A 24934-nucleotide genomic window follows, 5' to 3' on the forward strand; every position below is an offset into this window, starting at 1 on the left:
CCTAAGTGTGATGTCCAGGTCGGGAGACCCTCGGCCAGTCCATGCATTATAGTCCGAGATCTACAGACATGAATGAGCCCAGAGTGTGCAAAATAAATAGTTACTTTTCTTTGCACCGTTTTTTATATATTTCCCCTTAAATACGCAGCAATTCTTATAAGCAGAAAGTGATTGCAACTTTTACTCTTTTTATAGCTCAAAATTATGGAAATATTCCGGATGCGTTCCCTAGTTTTTCTGGATTTTTTTTTTCTGTGAAAATTTTGCAATTTTTTTTGTGGTTTCTACCATTTTTGACTTTAATGAAGAGCCTGAAAAACGATTGTAAAAAAATGCCATTATGTTTTTACGGGCCAAATCCCAGCATTTCTGCACTGAAACCGCATCCAAAAAAACACAATGAGAGCGGATTGCTATTACGTACAGTGGTGCGGAAACCATGCAGCGACTGCCCACGTGAGACCTCGGCCCCCGGAGACCACCGCAGCTCGTATCCATCATGGATTGACCACAGGCTTTTTTTTTTTTTTAAAACTCTGGGTTGTGGGATCCTATTTTTGTGCACGGAAAAAAATAATGACAATGTGAACAGTTAGAACAATACAATATTTTATTACGGCCTGTGAGAGGCGCTACATCTATGACTCCTGGCATAGCCCTGTAATGTACCACCCTGTGCCATCTATAATATGAAGGGAACGCGGGATATTGGGGGCCGCAGATCCAGGCCCGGAGAAGGCGCGTCTTCATTCAGAAATCGCGGTGATCTATCAGCTCTGAGGGGCTGCCAAGATCTGTTATTGTAACCTGGAGTCTGAGCATTGAACAGGGCTAATCCTTATTTAATGACTCCCCCCAAATGCCGAGTCCAAGAAGCCGAGCGCTGCCCCCCTGCTGTTTAAAGGCGCACAACTGGCAAGAAAAAGGAGACTTTGAACGCAACATCAATTACGTGTTTAAGAAAACAGCGCGAGCGCCAGAACAAGCCGGAGAGGTCGGAGCCGAGCAATATTCATCATCGCCTCACTCCTAACTGATCACGCCGGGGGGCTCCGGGACGCAACGGCCAGGTTTACACTTTTTATTACACATGGAAAAGTAAATTATACACAGCTACAAAGTTTCTACGTTTCGCTTCACTTTGCCTGCGCCAGACAGGATCTCGGCCTTTTTATGCTGGACCTGCGGAGGAAGAAAAAAAAAAAAAAAAAATGATATTATTTTGTGTGCGTGAAAAACAATTTCCGATGGAGAAGCTTTCACGGTCCATTACTGGGAGGACATCGCAACGCGTCGCCAAACACGAGCCCATTTCAAAACTTATTTGCCATGAAGGTGCTTTAACAAGTACACTGCCCCCTGCTGGCTTTACTGGCGGCAGCGCTGACGGCTCTCCTGCTGTGACGTCTGCGGTTATTTCCCAGACTGACTGATAGATTACACGGATGGGATGTGAGTGCCGGCGCTCTAAAAAGGAACAGTTACCTATACTGGAGACCAGAAAAGGTGACTATAACTTTGGTCCATTAGATGAGAGAATATGTCTCGGCTACATTGTCACTTGGCGCATGTGGTAGTCTGAAATCCATCTCCTGTCTCAGGCTGCAGTTCCATCTTGCCACCATGCTTTATACTGCAGCTGCTATCCCTTCCTCCATTACACAGCTGCGCAGATATGATCAGTGTCACCAGCTTGGCTTCACTTGTTGGTTGCCCTCTGCTGAGAAATGCACGTATATGGAGGAGTAAAAGGAGATGGACGTTTCTGGTTGACCGCGCTGCTGGAAAAGTAGTCGTTCCACGCTGTGGTAGTAGTAATCGCTTTATTACTGTCATTTACAGGCACATTGGAGAAGATATATCACATACTGGGTTTGGCAGTCCACATGCGTTTTGATAGGGAAAACCTGTCCTGTGTGAACAGACTGGAAGCTGGGAGGGATACATTATTAAAGCACAGACATTTCTTTGCCCGACACTTTGGCTCCACAAAAAGTTTGAGCTACAAGTAGATTTTGCTGAGTCAGTCAATACTTTTTTGAGGTGGCCTGGGGCTAAAATATTTCTGAGTTTGTGCTCGTCAGAAGGTATGTTTAGGAATAATTGTAGTGAGCATGGGATCATACAGTTGTATATGGCAGAGATTTCCGGATCAGCTGGTGCGCACACTTGTAGGTACAGTAGTTACACAGGTGCACTGGTATTCAGCTTCTGTAGGTTGTTCTTTGGGTTTAGAGAAAACCACTTGCTGTTGGGAAAGTATTTTCGTTCTCCGGAAAGCTGGTTTAACCAACATCTGGGATCAGTTTGTCTACTAAAACGCTCCTGGAGGATCCCAGCTTGTGCAGTAAAATCCTCATCTCTGCTACAATTTCGTCTGATAGGTTGATAATGGTTGTAGGGGATGTTTTTCAACCATTTAGCATATTGCCCACTAGTGAAGTGGATATAACGGTTTGCATCTACGTTTTTTTTTGTGATGATACGGTTTTCATGAGTAATCATTAAATTAAAAAAAGTCAATAGTGGGTGTAAAGAAGATCACCCATGGGTTCAACTTCAGTTCCTGTACATAGTTCGTCAGGTCATCACGACTCCCCTTCCATATAATAAATAAATCGTCAATGAAGCGTTTATAGATTAGTATCTTGTTGTTATATTGTGACTGGTAAATATATTTATGCTGAAGTATCCCCATAAAAAGTTAGCATAACTAGGTGCCATTCTTGTACCCATTGCGGTTCCACATTGTTGGTGGTATAGATCTTTTTGGCATGTAAAATAGTTATGTAATATTAATTCCAACCCTGCTAAAATAAAGGATCTGTGCTGTACATTCAGTCTGCTATCTCTTACAAGAAAGAAACCTATACATGGATTACAATGGTTTTTTCTAAACCCAAAGAATTAGCAGTGCAATTGTGTAACTACCTACAGCTGTGCGCATCACCTTATCCGTAAATCTCAGTGCGAACGATGGCATATACTATGGAAAGATCCCATGCTCAATACAATTATTCCGAAACAGCCAAAACTTACCTTCTGACGAGCACCAACTCTCAGAAATATTCCGGCCCCGGCCCCCTCTAAAACCCATTGACTAACTCAGCACAATCCACAAAACGTTTCTGAGCTACAAGAGTTGGGCAAAGAAATGTCTGTGCTGTAAATGTATCACACGGAGCACAAAGCTTCCAGTCTGTTCACACAGGACAGGTTTTCCCAATTAAGATGCTGCCAAACCCAGTATGTGACTACTGTATACTGAGCAGCTGTATACTCTACGGGCATACAGTGGGGCTGTGACATGCATACGGGCATACAGTGGGGCTGTGACATGCATACGGGCATACAGTGGGGCTGTGACATGCATACGGGCATACAGTGGGGCTGTGACATGCATACGGGCATACAGTGGGGCTGTGACATGCATACGGGCATACAATGGGGCTGTGACATGCATACGGGCATACAGTGGGGCTGTGACATGCATACGGGCATACAGTGGGGCTGTGACATGCATACGGGCATACAATGGGGCTGTGACATGCATACGGGCATACAATGGGGCTGTGACATGCATACGGGCATACAATGGGGCTGTGACATGCATACGAGCATACAATGGGGCTGTGACATGCATACGGGCATACAATGGGGCTGTGACATGCATACGGGCATACAATGGGGCTGTGACATGCATACGGGGATACAGTGGGGCTGTGACATGCATACGAGCATACAGTGGGGCTGTGACATGCATACGGGCATACAGTGGGGCTGTGACATGCATACGGGCATACAATGGGGCTGTGACATGCATACGGGCATACAATGGGGCTGTGACATGCATACGGGCATACAATGGGGCTGTGACATGCATACGGGCATACAATGGGGCTGTGACATGCATACGAGCATACAATGGGGCTGTGACATGCATACGGGCATACAGTGGGGCTGTGACATGCATACGGGCATACAGTGGGGCTGTGACATGCATACGGGCATACAGTGGGGCTGTGACATGCATACGGGCATACAGTGGGGCTGTGACATGCATACGAGCATACAGTGGGGCTGTGACATGCATACGGGCATACAGTGGGGCTGTGACATGCATACGGGCATACAGTGGGGCTGTGACATGCATACGGGCATACAGTGGGGCTGTGACATGCATACGGGCATACAGTGGGGCTGTGACATGCATACGGGCATACAGTGGGGCTGTGACATGCATACGGGCATACAGTGGGGCTGTGACATGCATACGGGCATACAATGGGGCTGTGACATGCATACGGGCATACAATGGGACTGTGACATGCATACGGGCATACAATGGGACTGTGACATGCATACGGGCATACAGTGGGGCTGTGACATGCATACGGGCATACAATGGGGCTGTGACATGCATACGGGCATACAATGGGACTGTGACATGCATACGGGCATACAATGGGACTGTGACATGCATACGGGCATACAATGGGGCTGTGACATGCATACGGGCATACAATGGGGCTGTGACATGAATACGGGCATACAATGGGGCTGTGACATGCATACGGGCATACAGTGGGGCTGTGACATGCATACGGGCATACAGTGGGGCTGTGACATGCATACGGGCATACAATGGGACTGTGACATGCATACGGGCATACAATGGGACTGTGACATGAATACGGGCATACAATGGGGCTGTGACATGCATATGGAAAAACAATGGGGCTGTGACATGCATACGGGCATACAGTGGGGCTGTGACATGCATACGGGCATACAATGGGGCTGTGACATGAATACGGGCATACAATGGGGCTGTGACATGCATATGGAAAAACAATGGGGCAGTGACATGCATACGGGCATTCAATGCGGCTGCGGAGGAGGTCCGGGGAGCATCCCCCTCACCTCCTCCACCCTATACAGTATCACCGTGTCGCATGTCTCTCTCTTCTCTTATAAGTGCATGTAGGCAGAGACCAGTCACGCCACAATGGACAAACTCTGACCCTGTGTTTTGTATTAATGCATCTAATGAGCGAGTGCAAAGGTCATTGTGAAGGGAGGAGGTGAGCTGTGATATCACCTATGGTGTATCCTGTGTTATCTACTGTATATAGAGGTGTTATCAGTCATTGTACAGGAGGAGGAGGAGGTGAGCTGTGACATTACCTATTGTGAATGATGGATCCTGTGTTATCTACTGTATATAGAGGTGTTATCAGTCATTGTATAGAAGGAGGAGGTGAGCTGTGACATCACCTATTGTGAATGATGGATTCTGTGTTATCGACTGTATATAGAGGTGTTATCAGTCATTGTACAGGAGGAGGAGGTGAGCTGTGACATCACCTATTGTGAATGATGGATCCTGTGTTATCTACTGTATATAGAGGTGTTATCAGTCATTGTACAGGAGGAGGAGGAGGTGAGCTGTGACATCACCTATTGTGAATGGTGGATCCTGTGTTATCAGCTGTATATAGAGGTGTTATCAGTCATTGTACAGGAGGAGGAGGTGAGCTGTGACATCACCTATTATAAATGTAAACCCTTTTTTTCTGGCTGTTTACAGGGTTGTTAAAAATGGCAAGATTAGTAATTTTGTTATTTAATAATAATTGGAATATGAGAACAACAACAACAACAAAAAAAGATTGCCAACATTTTTTAAAAAGTCCATGGAACGCAAAAACCTTATTTAAACATTGGTCATTTTCTGATGACACATTCCTATCGTGGGCCACGTTCACACTTTCAGTATTTGGTCAGTATTTTACATCAGTATTTGTAAGTCAAAACCAGGAGTGGGTGATAAATGCAGAAGTGGTGACGTGTCTCTATTATACTTTTCCTCTGATTTTGGTTTACAAATACTGATGTAAAATACTGACCAAATACTGAACGTGTGAACGTGGCCTTAAAGCTGCAGTGTAAAGAATGGGGAATTGTATCTCGTCATATTTGCGCACAGATTCAATACTGAAGTCATCCCTTCTAATATCTCAGAACTGTACGTCTAAGTCTAGGGCCATATCCGATATGTGACCAGAGAGACGATCACGGATCAGGTCCTGCACATATAATGAGGGCAATCTGGCCATAGACACCCCGGAGCCCCGGGCCCCCTGGAGGCCCGAGGCCCTGGGCGGTAGCCCGGATTTCCCTCATTATAATCCGCCTATGGATCAGGATCTGCTCGTGTTCAGTCGTATGGAATATGCAGATCTCTGTAAGTCCATGTTGTCACGTAGCACCGACACTGCGGCTATCATTGTGAGGAAGGATCGGGGGGAGCCGGATTCTTCGTCCTCTACATTGTAGAGTAAAGTTCGCACCTTTGTCTGCAGCATCAATTGACCTGTTGCAGATCTCACGCCCTATGCTGCGGATATATATTTTGCAGCATGTGCGTGACATTTCTTAACATATTGTGCAATACTCTGCAAGCAAATGTGCAGCAGAAAATCAATTGAGTTTTGGCTCCATGGGAACTAAACCCAAGAGAAGAAAACCTCAATATCCCACCAATAAGTGTCTGACAATGTGATAAGAGAGCAGATGGCGCCATCTAGTGCGAGTCCAGAGGAAATACACATGCAGCTTCTATCTTCTGTAGGCAAGTAAAACAGCGCCCCCTGTGGGCTGCACCATGACTAGTCCTGTCCTGAACGATGCCTGTTGCTGTAACGGTTTTTATTTTTAATCAATAATGATCATTTTATTGCCCTTTTTGTAATTTACACCCGACTCACCTCTGCCATCGCCTCTTCCAGCTGCATGAGCTCCTCGTAGTGATCCCGTGCCTCCTGTAGAGGGCGCACCATCACCTCTTCTATCTGCGGGAAGAGCTGCAACACAGGTCCAGTTACTGACAAGTGGGAATATGGGTAAATCTGGACAAAGCGTCGTATATTCTGCAGGAACAGCCGTATACAATGAACACGCCGAGATCTAAGACCATGAACCGGCTGCCAGTACAGTCTCTGGTCAGACCGCCATGTCTTCTCTCGCTTTGTCCTGACCGCTGGGGACGCCTCTTAGTACGTTTTTCTGACGTAAGATCTCGTACCTTCATGACCGTCTCAAACATCGGAATCAGGACGAATTTAATGAATCCGATCTGGGCTTTGGGTTTGGTGACTTTATCTCGATCCATAAATGGGGTGACCGGGAGACCCTCGGATTTTTCCCGATCGCTCTGTGAAGGAAAACATTTGCGTTAGCGGCTCCCACAGGTGCCGTGATTACACCGCTATAATCAGGCCATATGAAATCTGAGTAACTGCGACCCCCCCCCAACCCCAGACTCATGGGATTGCACCGATATGCAACACCAGCAGCAATCTCCACTGGTCTGTGTGCAGATAATAGGGTATTGCTAAACACAGCAGCATGTCTGACAGTTTGTTACAATGTATCAGTCAAATGCATCATTCTGGAGTCCAGGCTGCTTGTCTAGACTGGATACAACTGTATCAGCTGTGGATAGTAGTAGTTTAAAGGGGTCTTCAGGAGTGCACCGCTCCTCTGCCTCCTGGCTCCCTGCGGGAAGCGGTGCGCTCCTGAGGATTGCAGTTCGGATCCACGGCATGGTCGCACCGCTGGTCCAAACTGTGCCCTCTCCGATGCTGCAAAACAAAGGCAGCTTTACCCTGGAGCACAGGGAGACTGAAGATGGCCGGGTCCACAGCAGCGCCTGCAGATTCTATGGCAAACAGCTAGAAAGTGCTGGCTCCTTACCTAGAAGAAAGCCTGTAATCCAGAAAATAATTCCAATATAGATAAGAGCGCACAGAAAACTCTCAGACGACGCAGTATCGAAACGCGCGTTGGGGGTCTGAGGTGAAGGCTGACGTGGTGACACATTCGATTATTATTTTTTGGGGTATGTCTTATTTATAATGCACCTTTATCTTTTCACTATCGATTTTATTTTCGTGTATTAACATTGCACCAAATCTCTATATATCTTAACTCGCAGAATTGCATTGTAATTCATTTTGTGCCGATACGATTTATCATCACTCCTTGGTAGTATTCTGCCATCTTGTGGCTACTCTTTGCATTGCTTTCTTTATTTTTAGTATTATACCTGAGGAAGGCGCTAGACCAGCTCTGAAATGCGTAGCTTGAATAAATAAAATACTTGTATGTAGCCTTTCCATCTCCAATTCTTGGCAGCGCTACATTGGAGCCCTGAACATTCATTTTTTTCGTCTGCTGTATTTCATCTGGATTCCCGGTCCGTGGGACCCAGCGGGCGCAGCTGCAGCCAGTGGAGAGGAGTTTCCTGCGATCATCAGTGTTGTGCCTGACGCCGCACAACCAGTTCAGGTGAGCACCGACATTCACCACTATTTACCCCGTTGACCTGCACAAGGAGCGCTTTCTCTATATAATTTTTTCTCAGATTTCTACCATTGTGTGTCTCCCATTGGCCTCCCCTTGCGTTTATTGTTTTTACTATTAACTTTTACATTATTATTTTTATTGTGTAGTTGTGTATCAATAACATTTTTATTGTATATATATACACATTTGTCTGATTTTTGATTACATTGGAGTAACACTTATATGATATTTTATTCCTCTGATCGGTTACCCATCACCGCGGCCGTCGAAGCAACGAGCAGTAAATTATAAAATTGACAATCCCACCTCTCTTGAGAACGGAGGGCATTTTTAATAAGAGCTGACTTGTTTTTACAGTCACTTTGCAATCTTGCCCATTTAAAAAGGAGGAGACGAACCCTTTGGGATGGGTTGTCGGTCTGTGGATTTAGGCTAGAATATTCCCTTTCACTGACAGCAAGCAGAGGTTATGAAAATGCCTTGCTGTTCAGGGAGAAAGGAATAGTCATGATGGATGTAAACTTTTTTGATGCTTTGCTCACTTGGGACATAATAAGATTATGGGGGTGAGGTTGTATCTAGCAGGGTCTGTCCGGCTCCCGGTTCTCCTGTTCTTCGCCGTTACATCCTACAAGGCCGCCATGTAGAACGACAGTGGTGTATACGGACCTGCATGAAATACTCCTCGAGCAGACAGTCCACCCAGGGCTCGGCCACCTCTGTGGGACGCACTTCATTAGAGATGTCGCAGCACTTTATCAGCAACATCTGCAGCTGAGAGACAGAACATGTCGGGTCAGTGCAAGAACTGCCCGGAGTCAGCAGGCGGCGTGGCCATCGCTCTAGGGGGCACAGATGACCACCCTCGGGCCTGATTTCTGCAGGACGGACTGTAACGTGAATAAATCTTTAGACATTATTAGGAGAGGAGAATGTGATGGTGCTGGGTCATTAGAAAGCTGGGTGACCCCGGAGCGTTTCCCGTTCTGGGGTCTCGTAGTAAGACTTACGGTTTTCACATGTTCCTCGTTACAGAAGTCAAAGTCAGAAACAACTTGTTTAAAAGACTCCAGTATATCCCCATGCCGGGCCATGTCCGTCGCTAGAATCAGGCGGATGATGGACTGTAAGGTAAATATTTAAAAAAAAAAAAAAAAATACCCCAAAATGAGCAATCGCCAGCCGTACAGACCACCTGCGACTGCTACAGTCATCGGTGACGATTCATTAGGTATATACGTATATACTCTACCTGCCGGATCTGCTTGAAGAGCTCGGGGGAAACATTAGAGAAGATGTTGTTTTCCGGCTGCGCCAGGATTTGGAACGCCACCGCGCAGTGATGGTTCTCCAGGGGCGAGATGTCATTGTAACGAATCGCCAGCTCTGTGCGCGCGTTGATCTGGTACCTGAAATCGCATCATTATCATCATTTCATATTCAGAAACTTACACAAGAGCTTTCAATCTAGTGAGAGGCAGAGCTATACCTCTTATTGTGTCTTACTACAATAGTTCTAGGGGCTCGAGGGAAGAAGCACTTACGTGTTGTTGTATCCTGGGTGGTCCAGATCGTGACACACCGCGGCCGTCATAAGAACCCCCAACTCCAGAAGTGACAACCGGCCCTGAGCGAGGGTTACAAGGTTACAAGTGAGGACACTACACTGGACGGCGTGGAAAGAGATAAATGTCCGTCCTACAGTTTTTTTAATCCCGACGCCTCCTGGGAAAGCTGGGTGACCTCCAACATGTCTGCCATTACAGCTGCCACAGTGGCTCACCGCTAATATCTGAAGTGACGGCGGACATATTGGTGTCACCGGGCTTTGCCAGCGTCGGGTAATCAGACCTGGAGATCGCAGAGGTGAATCATCCCGTACATCATCTGCGTCACACAGAAGCAATGGCGGAAGTTGTGGAACGGGTTGGTTCTGTAATTTTCTTGGATGCACAACTGTGAGAGGAAAAGACAGAAACACCAGCGAGTGATTGACTGTCTGCGTCCTAATGCACGGCGCAACAATCGGCCCTAGATTGGATTTCAGGCACCTTGCCAGTCCTGACGGGGGCGCCGCACCGCTGCACGTTGTGTGATGGACGCCTCCATGTGCACTCGGGTCGGTGTTTAGGGCACATGAATGGTAACTGCCTCAATTCTCTGTGTCCCCCATTGCCTCAGTAGTCAGGGAGCTGTAAGGCGGCCATATTGCTTGTCCTGAGGGATACTGGTGTTTGGACCGGGGCTTGGTGGGTATGGGATTCTTTTCTATGTGATGTGTTTCCATATTGGTTGTCCTGCAGGATACTAGTGTTTGGACCGGGGGTCGGTGAGTATGGCTCCTTTTTTATGTGATGCGTTTCCATATTGGTTGTTCTGCAGGATACTGGTGATTGGGCCAGGGATTGGTGAGTATGGCATCATTTTTATGTGATGTGTTTCCATATTGGTTGTCCTGCAGGATACTGGTATTTGGACCAGGGGTCGGTGAGTATGGCACCATTTTTATATGATGTGTTTCCGTATTGGTTTTTATGCAGGATACTGGTGTTTGGACTGGGGATTGGTGAGTATGGGATCATTTTTATGCGATGTGTTTCCATATTGGTTTTTCTGCAGGATACTGGTGTTTGGACTGGGGATTGGTGAGTATGGATTCATTTTTATATGATGTGTTTCCATATTGGTTTTTCTGCAGGATACTGGTGTTTGGACCAGGCGTTGGTGAGTATGGAATCCTTTTTTTATGTGATGTGTTTCCATATTGTTTGTTCTGCAGGATACTGGTGTTTGGACCTGTGGTCGGTGAGTATGGGACCATTTTGTATGTGATGTGCTGTCATTCCCGGATCCTTGCAGCGGTTGGGACTTATTTGGGTACATACCAGCCAGCGCTTCAGGATACTAGTGTTTGGACCGGGGGTCGGTGAGTATGTCTCTTTTTTTATGTGATGCGTTTCCATATTGGTTGTTCTGCAGGATACTGGTGATTGGGCCAGGGATTGGTGAGTATGGCTTCATTTTTATGTGATGTGTTTCCATATTCGTTGTTCTGCAGGATACTGGTGTTTGGACCTGGGGTCGGTGAGTATGGCACCATTTTGTATGTGATGTGCCGTCATTCCCGGATCCTTGCAGCGGTTGGGACTTATTTGGGTACATACCAGCCAGCGCTTCAGGATACTAGTGTTTGGACCGGGGGTCGGTGAGTATGGCTCTTTTTTTATGTGATGCGTTTCCATATTGGTTGTTCTGCAGAATACTGGTGTTTGGACTGGGGATTGGGGAGTATGGCATCATTTTTATATGATGTGTTTCCATATTGGTTGTTCTGCAGGATACTGGTGTTCGGACCGGGGGTCGGTGAGTATGGCACCATTTTGTATGTGATGTGCAGTCATTCCCGGATCCTTGCAGCGGTTGGGACTTATTTGGGTACATACCAGCCAGCGCTTCAGGGTAATGGGGTTCATGTTGAATTCCCGCACAAGTCCCAGGTCGTGATACATGAACTCCAGACAGCTCAGCATCTGTACGGAGACAAGGAGACATGAGCGGCCATTTGTGTGCGGACGCCCGAACATTACACCTCAGCCTATACCCTGCGGAGTTTCCTCTCCCACCCTCCTGGCTTAGAGGAGATCGGGGGCAACACAGAGCGGCCAAGTGATCCATAGAGCTAGCACTCTGCTCCTCTGTAAGGACTACAACACCCAGCGTGTAATTCAGCTAAATTCTGGCTTCCTCTACAGGTCACTGCCCTCCTGAAATACTCTGCGGTGCTGGCTCCCTACGTTATCACCACACACCTAAAATCCTCTGTGCTGCTGTGCCATCCAGTCTCTGATCCCATATCTTGCCTTCCGGAAAACAAACCTCATTGTATTCCCAGTGCCAGACATCGAAGGTGGGCTTCTTCAAGGTCTCGATGGTCTCCGAAGACAAGGTGTACTGTGGAGGCAAAGACCCCACAAGATCAATGATGGGCCGTGTACAAACAGTGTCATCATTGTACTGACTGTAGGACATCGGTTGTCATCATGTGCTGTGACCCCAATCACATCGGTCTCTAAACGGGACCCTCCTGGGTCATAGAAGGAGGAGGACGACTGCCAGGTATTGGTCATTGATTTACCTTTGGGTAATTGGGAACATCCCTGCAGGGGTTTATCCGGATTATGTCACCAGAGCGGTAATATCTACAGGGACAGCTGAGGCTGCTGGAAAAGACAGAAATGGAAAGAGGCTCAATAGGTTATTCCCATCCTATTAAATGGTAAAACTGCATCCTGCTTATTATAAATCCTCTGATACAGCAGAGACAAACCTTCCTCTGCTCTCTGCATTAGGGAGAGTGCAGGGATCGGGCAGCGGCGACTCTGCTCCCTACTGTCAATCAAGCAGGAGCCGTGCGATTCTGACCAAAGCCCAGGAGACAATCACTTTTTTTTTTTTAAATCCAGAACTGTTTAAGAGTTTTAGGCCGGTGAAAAAGTGCTGCAGAGAAGAAGCTTCCAAAAATAGAAGAGTTAAGAGTTTACTTTTATCGAGCAACAAAATGCAAAGTGAATGAAGAAAAGAGAAATGTAAATTCCATCATCAGTATCTGGTGACCGCCCGTCACCTCCATCATCAGTATCTGACGACCACCCGTCACCTCCAGCATCAGTATCTGGTGACCGCCCGTCACCTCCATCGTTCAGTATCTATTGACCGCCCGTCACCTCCAGCATCAGTATCTGGTGACCGCCCGTCACCTCCATCGTTCAGTATCTGGTGACCGCCCGTCACCTCCAGCATCAGTATGTGGTGACCGCCCGTCACCTCCAGCATCAGTATGTGGTGACCGCCCGTCACCTCATAGAATCATAGAATCATAGAATGGTAGAGTTGGAAGGGACCTCCTGGGTCATCTGGTCCAACCCCCTGCTCAAAGCAGGATTCACTAGATCATCTCAGACAGATGTCTGTCCAGCCTCTGTTTGAAGACGTCCATTGAAGGAGAACTCACCACCTCTCGTGGCAGCCTGTTCCACTCATTAATCACCCTAACTGTCAAAAAGTTTTTTCTAATATCTAATCTGTGTCTCCTCCCATTTAGTTTCATCCCATTGCTTCTAGTCTTTCCTTGTGCAAATGAGAATAAAGATGATCCTTCTACAATGTGACAGCCCTTGACATATTTGTAGACAGCTATTAAGTCTCCTCTCAGTCTTCTTTTTTGCAAGCTAAACATTCCCAAATCCTGCAACCGTTCCTCATAGGACATGGTTTGCAGACCGGTCACCATTCTGGTCGCTCTTCTCTGAACTTGCTCCAGCATCAGTATGTGGTGACAGCCCGTCACCTCCAGCATCAGTATCTGGTGTCCGCCCGTCACCTCCAGCATCAGTATCTGGTGACCGCCTGTCGCCTCCATCATCAGTATCTGGTGACCGCCCGTCGCCTCCATCATCAGTATCTGGTGACCACCCGTCACCTCCAGCATCAGTATCTGGTGACCACCCGCCGCCTCCATCATCAGTATCTGGTGACCGCCCGTCACCTCCAGCATCAGTATCTGGTGACCGCCATTCTGATACGAATTTTCTCAGCAAGTACACCAGCCTCATCAGGGATAAGAGATTTAATAATCTATGCATTTTTGGGGGAGGGAAATCTGGTGACAGATCAGCTTTAGTTTTGCTGATCTGTGACTCTGGCAGAGCTGGGTGTCACTGACCTGCTACTTCTTTCCTCCAGTTCCTCCCGCAGCTGCTTCAGTTCCCGCTTACACTTGTCAATATCAATTGCTTTCCGACCTTCCGCTAGAAGACAAGGAGCGGAGATATCAGGTACAGGGGACGTCGGGCACAGGGTGAAGCTTCTTGTGTTCTTACACGACATTGTTGAGTAGTAGGAGAGTGATCGCTGTGACAAATTGGCAGTGGCGCTGGGCACAGTGTTTCCCATCAGCTCTGCTCTGCTTTTTTCGGGTGCTGCTATGGACAGCCGTGACAGTCATGGCTCATCCATGTATAAAAACTAAATTAATGAGGACTGTGAACAGCATAGTGGCCTCGGCCAGGTACTGCACATCCAGGCCGCGGCCGTTATGCTGCTGACAGCTGTGATATGCAGCTCCGCAACTCAGCACATCTGGACGCCACCAGCACGGGAACAGCTGGGGGTCCAGGGTGTCGCAACCCCACAGGTCAGATATTGATGACCTATGGATAAGCCATCAATATAAAAAGTTCCAGACAACACCTTTAAGTTACGTTAGAAATTTTGTGTTCACAATTTTACTCTGCTGAATATAAATCTGAGTCTGCTGGTTTATATCTGGAACATTTACTCAATTTTGTTCTTATAAAATAATTTCCAAAAATGAAATGAAGAATAGAATAATCTTAGAGAGAATCTTGTCTTGTGGGGTTATGAGGATACAATATCTCACCTTCCACCCTGCGCTCTAATGTTGTGAGACGCTCATAGACTTCTCTCTTCAGCTCACTAATTCTGAAAGCTCTGAAAGAAAGAAAAAAACTACTACGGGCACTAACTACATACAGATTTGTACAGCCACCACTAGGGGGAGCTCAGTACATACAGATTTATACAGCCACCACTAGAGGGAGCTCAGTACATACAGATTTATACAGCCATCACTAGGGGGAGCTCACTACATACAGATTTATACAGCCACCACTAGGGGGAGCTCAGTACATACAGATTTACACAGCCACCACTAGGGGGAGCTCACTACATACAGATTTATACAGCCACCACTAGGGGGAGCTCAGTACATACAGATTTATACAGCGACCACTAGAGGGAACTCAGTACATACAGATTTATACAGTCATCACTAGGGGGAGCTGACTACATACAGATTTACACAGCCACCACTAGGGGGAGCTCAGTACATACAGATTTATACTGCCACCACTAGGGGGAGCTCAGTACATACAGATTTATACAGCCATCACTAGGGGGAGCTCACTACATACAGATTTACACAGCCACCACTAGGGGGAGCTCAGTACATACAGATTTATACAGCCACCACTAGGGGGAGCTCAGTACATACAGATTTATACAGCCACCCCTAGGGGGAGCTCAGTATATAAAGATTTATACAGCCACCACTAGGGGGAGCTCAGTACATAAAGATTTATACAGCCACCACTAGGGGGAGCTCACTACATACAGATTTATACAGTCACCACTAGGGGAAGCACACTACATACAGATTTATACAGCCACCACTAGGGGGAGCTCACTACATACTGAATTATACAGCCACCACTAGGGGAAGCACACTACATACAGATTTATACAGCCACCACTAGGGGGAGCTCACTACATACAGATTTATACAGTCACCACTACTGGGAGCTCACTACATACAGATTTATACAGCCACCACTAGGGGGAGCTCACTACATACAGATTTATACAGCCACCACTAGGGGGAGCTCACTACATACAGATTTATACAGCCACCACTAGGGGGAGCTCACTACATACAGATTTATAGAGACACCACTAGAGGGAGCTCACTACATACAGATTTATACAGCCACCACTAGGGGGAGCTCAGTAAATACAGATTTATAGAGACACCACTAGAGGGAGCTCACTACATACAGATTTATACAGCCACCACTAGGGGGAGCTCAGTACATACAGATTTATAGAGCGACCACTGGAGGGAGCTCACTGTATACGGATTTATACAGCCACCAATAGGGGGAGCTCACTACATACATACAGGTGCATCTCACTAAATTAGAATATCATCAAAAAGTTAATTTATTTCAGTTCTTCAATACAAAAAGTGAAACTCATATATTATATAGAGTCATTACACACAGAGGGATCTATTATATAGAGTCATTACACACAGAGGGATCTATTATATAGAGTCATTACACACAGAGGGATCTATTATATAGAGTCATTACACACAGAGGGGTCTATTATATAGAGTCATTACACACAGAGGGGTCTATTATATAGAGTCATTACACACAGAGGGATCTATTATAGAGTCATTACACACAGAGGGATCTATTATATAGAGTCATTACACACAGAGGGGTCTATTATATAGAGTCATTACACACAGAGGGATCTATTATATAGAGTCATTACACACAGAGCGATCTATTATATAGAGTCATTACACACAGAGGGATCTATTATAGAGTCATTACACACAGAGGGATCTATTATATAGAGTCATTACACACAGAGGGATCTATTATATAGAGTCATTACACACAGAGGGGTCTATTATATAGAGTCATTACACGCAGAGCGATCTATTATATAGAGTCATTACACGCAGAGGGATCTATTATATAGAGTCATTACACACAGAGGGATCTATTATATAGAGTCATTACACACAGAGGGATCTATTATATAGAGTCATTACACACAGAGGGATCTATTATATAGAGTCATTACACGCAGAGGGATCTATTATATAGAGTCATTACACGCAGAGGGATCTATTATATAGAGTCATTACACGCAGAGGGATCTATTATATAGAGTCATTACACACAGAGGGATCTATTATATAGAGTCATTACACACAGAGGGATCTATTATATAGAGTCATTACACACAGAGGGATCTATTATATAGAGTCATTACACACAGAGGGATCTATTATATAGAGTCATTACACGCAGAGGGATCTATTATATAGAGTCATTACACGCAGAGGGATCTATTATATAGAGTCATTACACGCAGAGGGATCTATTATATAGAGTCATTACACGCAGAGGGATCTATTATATAGAGTCATTACACGCAGAGGGATCTATTATATAGAGTCATTACAAACAGAGTGATCTATTATATAGAGTCATTACACGCAGAGGGATCTATTATATAGAGTCATTACACGCAGAGGGATCTATTATATAGAGTCATTACACGCAGAGGGATCTATTATATACAGTCATTACACGCAGAGGGATCTATTAAATAGAGTCATTACACGCAGAGGGGTCTATTATATAGAGTCATTACACGCAGAGGGATCTATTATATAGAGTCATTACACACAGAGGGATCTATTATATAGAGTCATTACACACAGAGGGATCTATTATATAGAGTCATTACACACAGAGGAATCTATTATATAGAGTCATTACACACAGAGGGGTCTATTATATAGAGTCATTACATACAGAGGGGTCTATTATATAGAGTCATTACACACAGAGGGATCTATTATATAGAGTCATTACACACAGAGGGATCTATTATATAGAGTCATTACACACAGAGGGATCTATTATATAGTCATTACACACAGAGGGATCTATTATATAGAGTCATTACACACAGAGGGATCTATTATATAGAGTCATTACACACAGAGGGATCTATTATATAGAGTCATTAGACACAGAGGGATCTATTATATAGAGTCATTAGACACAGAGGGATCTATTATATAGAGTCATTACACACAGAGCGATCTATTATATAGAGTCATTACACACAGAGGGATCTATTATATAGAGTCATTACACACAGGGATCTATTATATAGAGTCATTACACACAGAGGGATCTATTATATAGAGTCATTACACACAGAGGGATCTATTATATAGAGTCATTACACACAGAGCGATCTATTATATAGAGTCATTACACACAGAGCGATCTATTATATAGAGTCATTACACACAGAGGGATCTATTATATAGTCATTACACACAGAGGGATCTATTATATAGAGTCATTACACACAGAGGGATCTATTATATAGAGTCATTACACACAGAGGGATCTATTATATAGAGTCATTACACACAGAGGGATCTATTATATAGAGTCATTACACACAGAGGGATCTATTATATAGAGTCATTACACACAGAGGGATCTATATAGAGTCATTACACGCAGAGGGATCTATTATATAGAGTCATTACACGCAGAGGGATCTATTATATAGAGTCATTACACGCAGAGCGATCTATTATATAGAGTCATTACACGCAGAGCGATCTATTATATAGAGTCATTACACGCAGTGCGATCTATTATATAGAGTCATTACACGCAGAGGGATCTATTCTATAGAGTCATTACACGCAGAGGGATCTATTCTATAGTCATTACACGCAGAGGGATCTATTATATAGAGTCATTACACACAGAGGGATCTATTATATAGAGTCATTACACACAGAGGGGTCTATTATATAGAGTAATTACACACAGAGGGGTCTATTATATAGAGTCATTACACACAGAGGGATCTATTATATAGAGTCATTACACACAGAGCGATCTATTATATAGAGTCATTACACACAGAGGGATCTATTATAGAGTCATTACACACAGAGGGATCTATTATATAGAGTCATTACACACAGAGGGATCTATTATATAGAGTCATTACACACAGAGGGGTCTATTATATAGAGTCATTACACACAGAGCGATCTATTATATAGAGTCATTACACACAGAGTGATCTATTATATAGAGTCATTACACACAGAGGGATCTATTATATAGAGTCATTACACACAGAGGGATCTATTATATAGAGTCATTACACACAGAGGGATCTATTATATAGAGTCATTACACACAGAGGGATCTATTATATAGAGTCATTACACGCAGAGGGATCTATTATATAGAGTCATTACACGCAGAGGGATCTATTATATAGAGTCATTACACGCAGAGGGATCTATTATATAGAGTCATTACACGCAGAGGGATCTATTATATAGAGTCATTACACGCAGAGGGATCTATTATATAGAGTCATTACAAACAGAGTGATCTATTATATAGAGTCATTACACGCAGAGGGATCTATTATATAGAGTCATTACACTCAGAGGGATCTATTATATAGAGTCATTACACGCAGAGGGATCTATTATATAGAGTCATTACACGCAGAGGGATCTATTATATAGAGTCATTACACGCAGAGGGGTCTATTATATAGAGTCATTACACGCAGAGGGGTCTATTATATAGAGTCATTACACGCAGAGGGGTCTATTATATAGAGTCATTACACACAGAGGGATCTATTATATAGAGTCATTACACACAGAGGGATCTATTATATAGAGTCATTACACACAGAGGAATCTATTATATAGAGTCATTACACACAGAGGGGTCTATTATATAGAGTCATTACACACAGAGGGGTCTATTATATAGAGTCATTACACACAGAGGGATCTATTATATAGAGTCATTACACACAGAGGGATCTATTATATAGAGTCATTACACACAGAGGGATCTATTATATAGTCATTACACACAGAGGGATCTATTATATAGAGTCATTACACACAGAGGGATCTATTATATAGAGTCATTAGACACAGAGGGATCTATTATATAGAGTCATTAGACACAGAGGGATCTATTATATAGAGTCATTAGACACAGAGGGATCTATTATATAGAGTCATTACACACAGAGCGATCTATTATATAGAGTCATTACACACAGAGGGATCTATTATATAGAGTCATTACACACAGAGGGATCTATTATATAGAGTCATTACACACAGAGGGATCTATTATATAGAGTCATTACACACAGAGGGATCTATATAGAGTCATTACACGCAGAGGGATCTATTATATAGAGTCATTACACGCAGAGGGATCTATTATATAGAGTCATTACACGCAGAGCGATCTATTATATAGAGTCATTACACGCAGAGCGATCTATTATATAGAGTCATTACACGCAGTGCGATCTATTATATAGAGTCATTACACGCAGAGGGATCTATTCTATAGAGTCATTACACGCAGAGGGATCTATTCTATAGAGTCATTACACGCAGAGGGATCTATTATATAGAGTCATTACACACAGAGGGATCTATTATATAGAGTCATTACACACAGAGGGATCTATTATATAGAGTCATTACACACAGAGGGATCTATTATATAGTCATTACACACAGAGGGATCTATTATATAGAGTCATTACACACAGAGGGATCTATTATATAGTCATTACACACAGAGTGATCTATTATATAGAGTCATTACACACAGAGGGATCTATTATATAGAGTCATTACACACAGAGCGATCTATTATATAGAGTCATTACACACAGAGCGATCTATTATATAGAGTCATTACACACAGAGGGATCTATTATATAGTCATTACACACAGAGTGATCTATTATATAGAGTCATTACACACAGAGGGATCTATTATATAGAGTCATTACACACAGAGGGGTCTATTATATAGAGTCATTACACACAGAGGGATCTATTATATAGAGTCATTACACGCAGAGGGATCTATTATATAGAGTCATTACACACAGAGGGATCTATTATATAGAGTCATTACACACAGAGGGATCTATTATATAGAGTCATTACACACAGAGTGATCTATTTCACGTGGTTATTTCTGTTAATGTTGATGATTATGGCTTACACCCAATGAAAACACAACAGTCATTATCTCAGTAAATTAGAATACTTTATAACAACAACTTGAAAAATGTTTTTAAAATCCGAAATGTCTGTTCAGTAAATGCCTCAATACTTGGTCGGCTCCTTGTGCATCAATTACTGCATCAATGCGGCAATGTGGCATGGAGGGATCAGCCTGTGGCATGGAGGGATCAGCCTGTGGCATAGCGGGATCAGCCTGTGGCATGGAGGGATCAGCCTGTGGCATGGAGGGATCAGCCTGTGGCATGGAGGGATCAGCCTGTGGCATGGAGGGATCAGCCTGTGGCCCTGCTGAGGGGTTATGGAAGCCCAGGTGGCTTTGATAGCAGCCTTCAGCTCGTCTGCATTGTTGGGTCTGGGGTCTCTCATCTTCCTCTTGACAATACCCCATAGATTCTCTATAATAGATTCTCTATGGGGTTAAGGTCAGGCGAGTTTGCTGCCCATCAAGCACAGTGATACTGTTGTGTGTAAACCAGGTATTGGTACTTTTGGCCGTGTGGACAGGGGCCAAGTCCTGCTGGAGAATGACATTCCCATCTCCATAAAGCTTGTCGGCAGAGGGAAGCATGAAGTGCTGTAAAATGTCCTGGTAGACGGCTGTGCTGACTTTGGTCTTGATAAAACACAGTGGACCTCCACCAGCAGATTACATGGCCCCCCAAACCATCACTGATTGTGGAGACTTCACACTAGACCTCCAGCAGCTTGGATTGTGGCCTCTCCACTCTTCCTCCAGACTCTGGGACCTTGTGGAGTGTGTCAGTGACTGCCTTCTGGACATCTGTCAAGTCAGCAGTCTTCCCCATGATTGTGAAGCCTACTGAAACAGACTAAGGGACCTTTTTAAAAGCTTAGAAAGCCTTTTCAGGTGTTTTTTTGTTAATTATTCTAATTTACTGAGATAATGACTTTTGTGTTTTCATTGGCTGTAAGCCATAATCATCAACATTAACAGAAATAAACACTTGAAATAGATAAATTAACTTTTTGATGATATTCTAATTTAGTGAGATACTCCTGTATTCTATACTGACAGACCTCACAGATGAACACTCTTTTCTAGTCTGGGTCACCCACCTTGTAAATTCCTCTGTCACTTGTGCCAAAAGTGTCTGGAAAAAGTCTTCTTTTTCTGGGGAAACACGGAGAAGATCTAGAAGCTAAACAGGTCACTGCCGAGACCTGTAGTCGATCATATGGGCCTTACCTGTTCGTGGAGACGATTCGTGACAGATGATCCGGTACGGAGAGCTGAAATTAGCGTACGATAGTTACTATGTAGATGTAGGTGTGTTAATAGGAGGTCAATGTACATTGTTTTTCCGGATTCCAGGTGGTGATACTATGTATATAATACTCAGGTACTTACTTCTTGGAGTTGGCTGGTATGGTGCGGTCAGTGGCAATCAAAGTGCCCCGCTGGTCCACAAGGATAATGGAGGTTTGCCTGGCAGTAAATATACATTAATGTACGCTATATGAGTATTTGTACAGACCTGTCTCTTTGTGAATGTTACATTGTATCTGCTGCAATATGTTAAGTCTGAGGTTCTGTTAGTGACCATTTACCAGGGGAGTCCGGCCGAGGAGCACAGAAGCTGCTTGATGTCACCGCTGCTGCTCTGCTGGCTGAAAACCATCTGCAAAAAGCAAAATCTACCAATCACGACAGTAAATGCAGATATAGGCAGCACATGGAGAGTTACAAAGGAGCGGAGGAGAGGTAAAACAGCATTCAGCAAGGAATATTTGCACAAAAAGAAAAAAAAAAAAACAAACTTGCAACATTTTGCCCCTTTGCAATGACTTGGACACTTTTATAAAATATGGGCAGAGCATAGCTGGACTATGTCAGCCCACAGGTGGCATGGATCTTATTGTCTGGCACAGAGGCAATCTAAAGATTAAATCTATTCAAGGCTTTCACATCGAAATAAATAATAAAAAAAAACAAAACTACAAAATCTACTACTGTGGCTGTAAACACCAGATCCGGAGCCGTCAGCTCCACAAATTCACTGTAAAGGAGCCGTCTAGCTACTGAGAATGAGATTTTTTTTCCTTCTAGGGTGACATCCATGTGACAGCAATGCAGGGCTGGCTCCAGATTTTTCTGGGCCCTGGGCGAAAAAGGCTCAGTGGGCCCCTTTAATACATACAACGATTCATGATGCCCGGATACCGCAAAGAAATGATATAATAATAATAATAAATATATATATACATACATATATATATATATACATATATATATACACACACACATATATATATATATATATATATATATATATATATATATATATATATATATATATATATATATATATATATATATATATATATATATATATTACAAGGCCACAGACTTCACTTCTTACATTACATGAGTGATATCTATTGTAAATTCTACAATAGCTCAGAAACCGGCGAATCCTCACTGCGCACAGTGCAGACCGGACAGTATTGTCCTCCGTACAGTATAATGGGCCCCACATAGTCCTCCATACAGTATAATGGCCCCACGTAGTCCTCCATACAGTATTATGGGCCCCACATAGTCCTCCATACAGTATTATGGGCCCCACATAGTCCTCCATACAGTATTATGGGCCCCACATAGTCCTCCATACAGTATTATGGGCCCCACATAGTCCTCCATACAGTATTATGGGCCCCACATAGTCCTCCATACAGTATTATGGGCCCCACATAGTCCTCCATACAGTAAAATGGCTCCACATAGTCCTCCATACAGTATAATGGCCCCACATAGTCCTCCATACAGTATAATGGGCCCCACATAGTCCTCCATACAGTATAATGGCCCCACATAGTCCTCCATACAGTATAATGGGCTTCACACAGTCCTCCATACAGTATTATGGGCCCCACATAGTCCTCCATACAGTATAATGGCCCCACATAGTCCTCCATACAGTATAATGGGCCCCACATAGTGCTCCATACAGTATAATGGGCCCCACATAGTCCTCCATACAGAATAATGGCCCCACATAGTGCTCCATACAGTATTATGGGCCCCACATAGTCCTCCATACAGTATAATGGGCCCCACATAGTCCTCCATACAGAATAATGGCCCCACATAGTGCTCCATACAGTATTATGGGCCCCACATAGTCCTCCATACAGTATAATAGGCCCCATATATTGCTCCATACAGAATAATGGACCCCATATAATGCTCCATGCAGAATAATGGACCCCATATAATGCTCCATACAGAATACTGGTTCCCCTATAATGCTCCATGTAGGTTGTGCCCCCATATAATGCCCCATGCAGGCTGAGCCCCCATATAATGCCCCATGCTTCCTGGGCCCCCATCTAATGCCTCATGCCTCCTGGACCCACATATAATGTCCCGTGCAGGTGCCGCATATAATACCCCATGCAGGTGCCCCATGCCTCTTGGGCCCCCATATAATGCCCCATGCCTCCATACATGTAAAAAAAAATAAAATACCTCACCTGCTGTCGCTGCTCCGGGCTCCTCAGCCGCGTCGTTGTCATCCAGCTCTGCGCTGTGACTGCTCAGCAGAAGGCGCGGTGGAAAGACGTCACCGCGCCCTCTGACCTGAGACGTCACAGTGCAGCAGCCGCAGAAGATACAGGACCTGCTGCAGAGGCGCGGGGAGAGGGAAGTATTGTGCCGGGGCCCTGAGCAAGCGGGGGAGGAGGGGCGGGCGCGAGCTCCGCTCACGGGTCCAATAGCGCGCCGGGGTGCCCAACGGCAAGTGGGCTTCCCCCCGCCTGCTCAGGGCCCCGGCACTTGCCCGGGCCTGCCACAATGTATTGTATATATACAGTATACACACATACATACATATATTATTATAATACAGAGTTGTATCTAGATTATCCAGCACCGGGGGCAAGAATTAAGTTTGGAGCCCCCCCCCAAGCACATATGCGATTTGCACATGTAGGCCACGTTCACACTTTCACTGATTGGTCAGTATTTTACATCAGTATTTGTAAAACCAAAACCAGGAGTGGGTGATAAATACAGAATTGGTGACTTGT

The 24934-nt window shown here is 44.5% G+C and overlaps 1 protein-coding gene across 3 annotated transcripts in view; it reads right to left on the minus strand.

The window, feature by feature from the left end:
- Nucleotides 1-631: 631 nt before the first annotated feature.
- The window catches only part of LOC141172813 (high affinity cGMP-specific 3',5'-cyclic phosphodiesterase 9A-like), a 41280-nt gene continuing 16977 nt past the window's right edge, over nt 632-24934 (minus strand). For 2 of the 3 annotated variants that reach the window (XM_073657360.1, XM_073657357.1), the window contains exons 2-18: nt 22454-22524; nt 22254-22331; nt 22092-22135; nt 21962-22016; nt 14810-14880; nt 14093-14177; nt 12506-12590; nt 12247-12321; nt 11814-11900; nt 10222-10326; nt 9915-9997; nt 9623-9779; nt 9381-9494; nt 9040-9144; nt 7088-7216; nt 6771-6866; nt 632-1182 (exon numbers count right to left, since the gene is read on the minus strand). In XM_073657360.1, the coding sequence (XP_073513461.1) occupies nt 1114-1182; nt 6771-6866; nt 7088-7216; nt 9040-9144; nt 9381-9494; nt 9623-9779; nt 9915-9997; nt 10222-10326; nt 11814-11900; nt 12247-12321; nt 12506-12590; nt 14093-14177; nt 14810-14880; nt 21962-22016; nt 22092-22135; nt 22254-22331; nt 22454-22524 (1509 nt within the window). In that variant the 3' untranslated portion in view covers nt 632-1113. Of the gene's footprint in view, nt 1183-6770; nt 6867-7087; nt 7217-9039; nt 9145-9380; nt 9495-9622; nt 9780-9914; nt 9998-10221; nt 10327-11813; nt 11901-12246; nt 12322-12505; nt 12591-14092; nt 14178-14809; nt 14881-21961; nt 22017-22091; nt 22136-22253; nt 22332-22453; nt 22525-24379; nt 24823-24934 lie in introns of those variants that run through there. The other variant, XM_073657358.1, reaches the window with a different exon arrangement.

This window comes from Phyllobates terribilis, unplaced genomic scaffold (genome assembly GCF_046119375.1).
Source record: "Phyllobates terribilis strain yellow unplaced genomic scaffold, ASM4611937v1 Scaffold_12__6_contigs__length_324123572, whole genome shotgun sequence".
In the NCBI taxonomy this organism is placed as follows: domain Eukaryota; kingdom Metazoa; phylum Chordata; class Amphibia; order Anura; family Dendrobatidae; genus Phyllobates; species Phyllobates terribilis.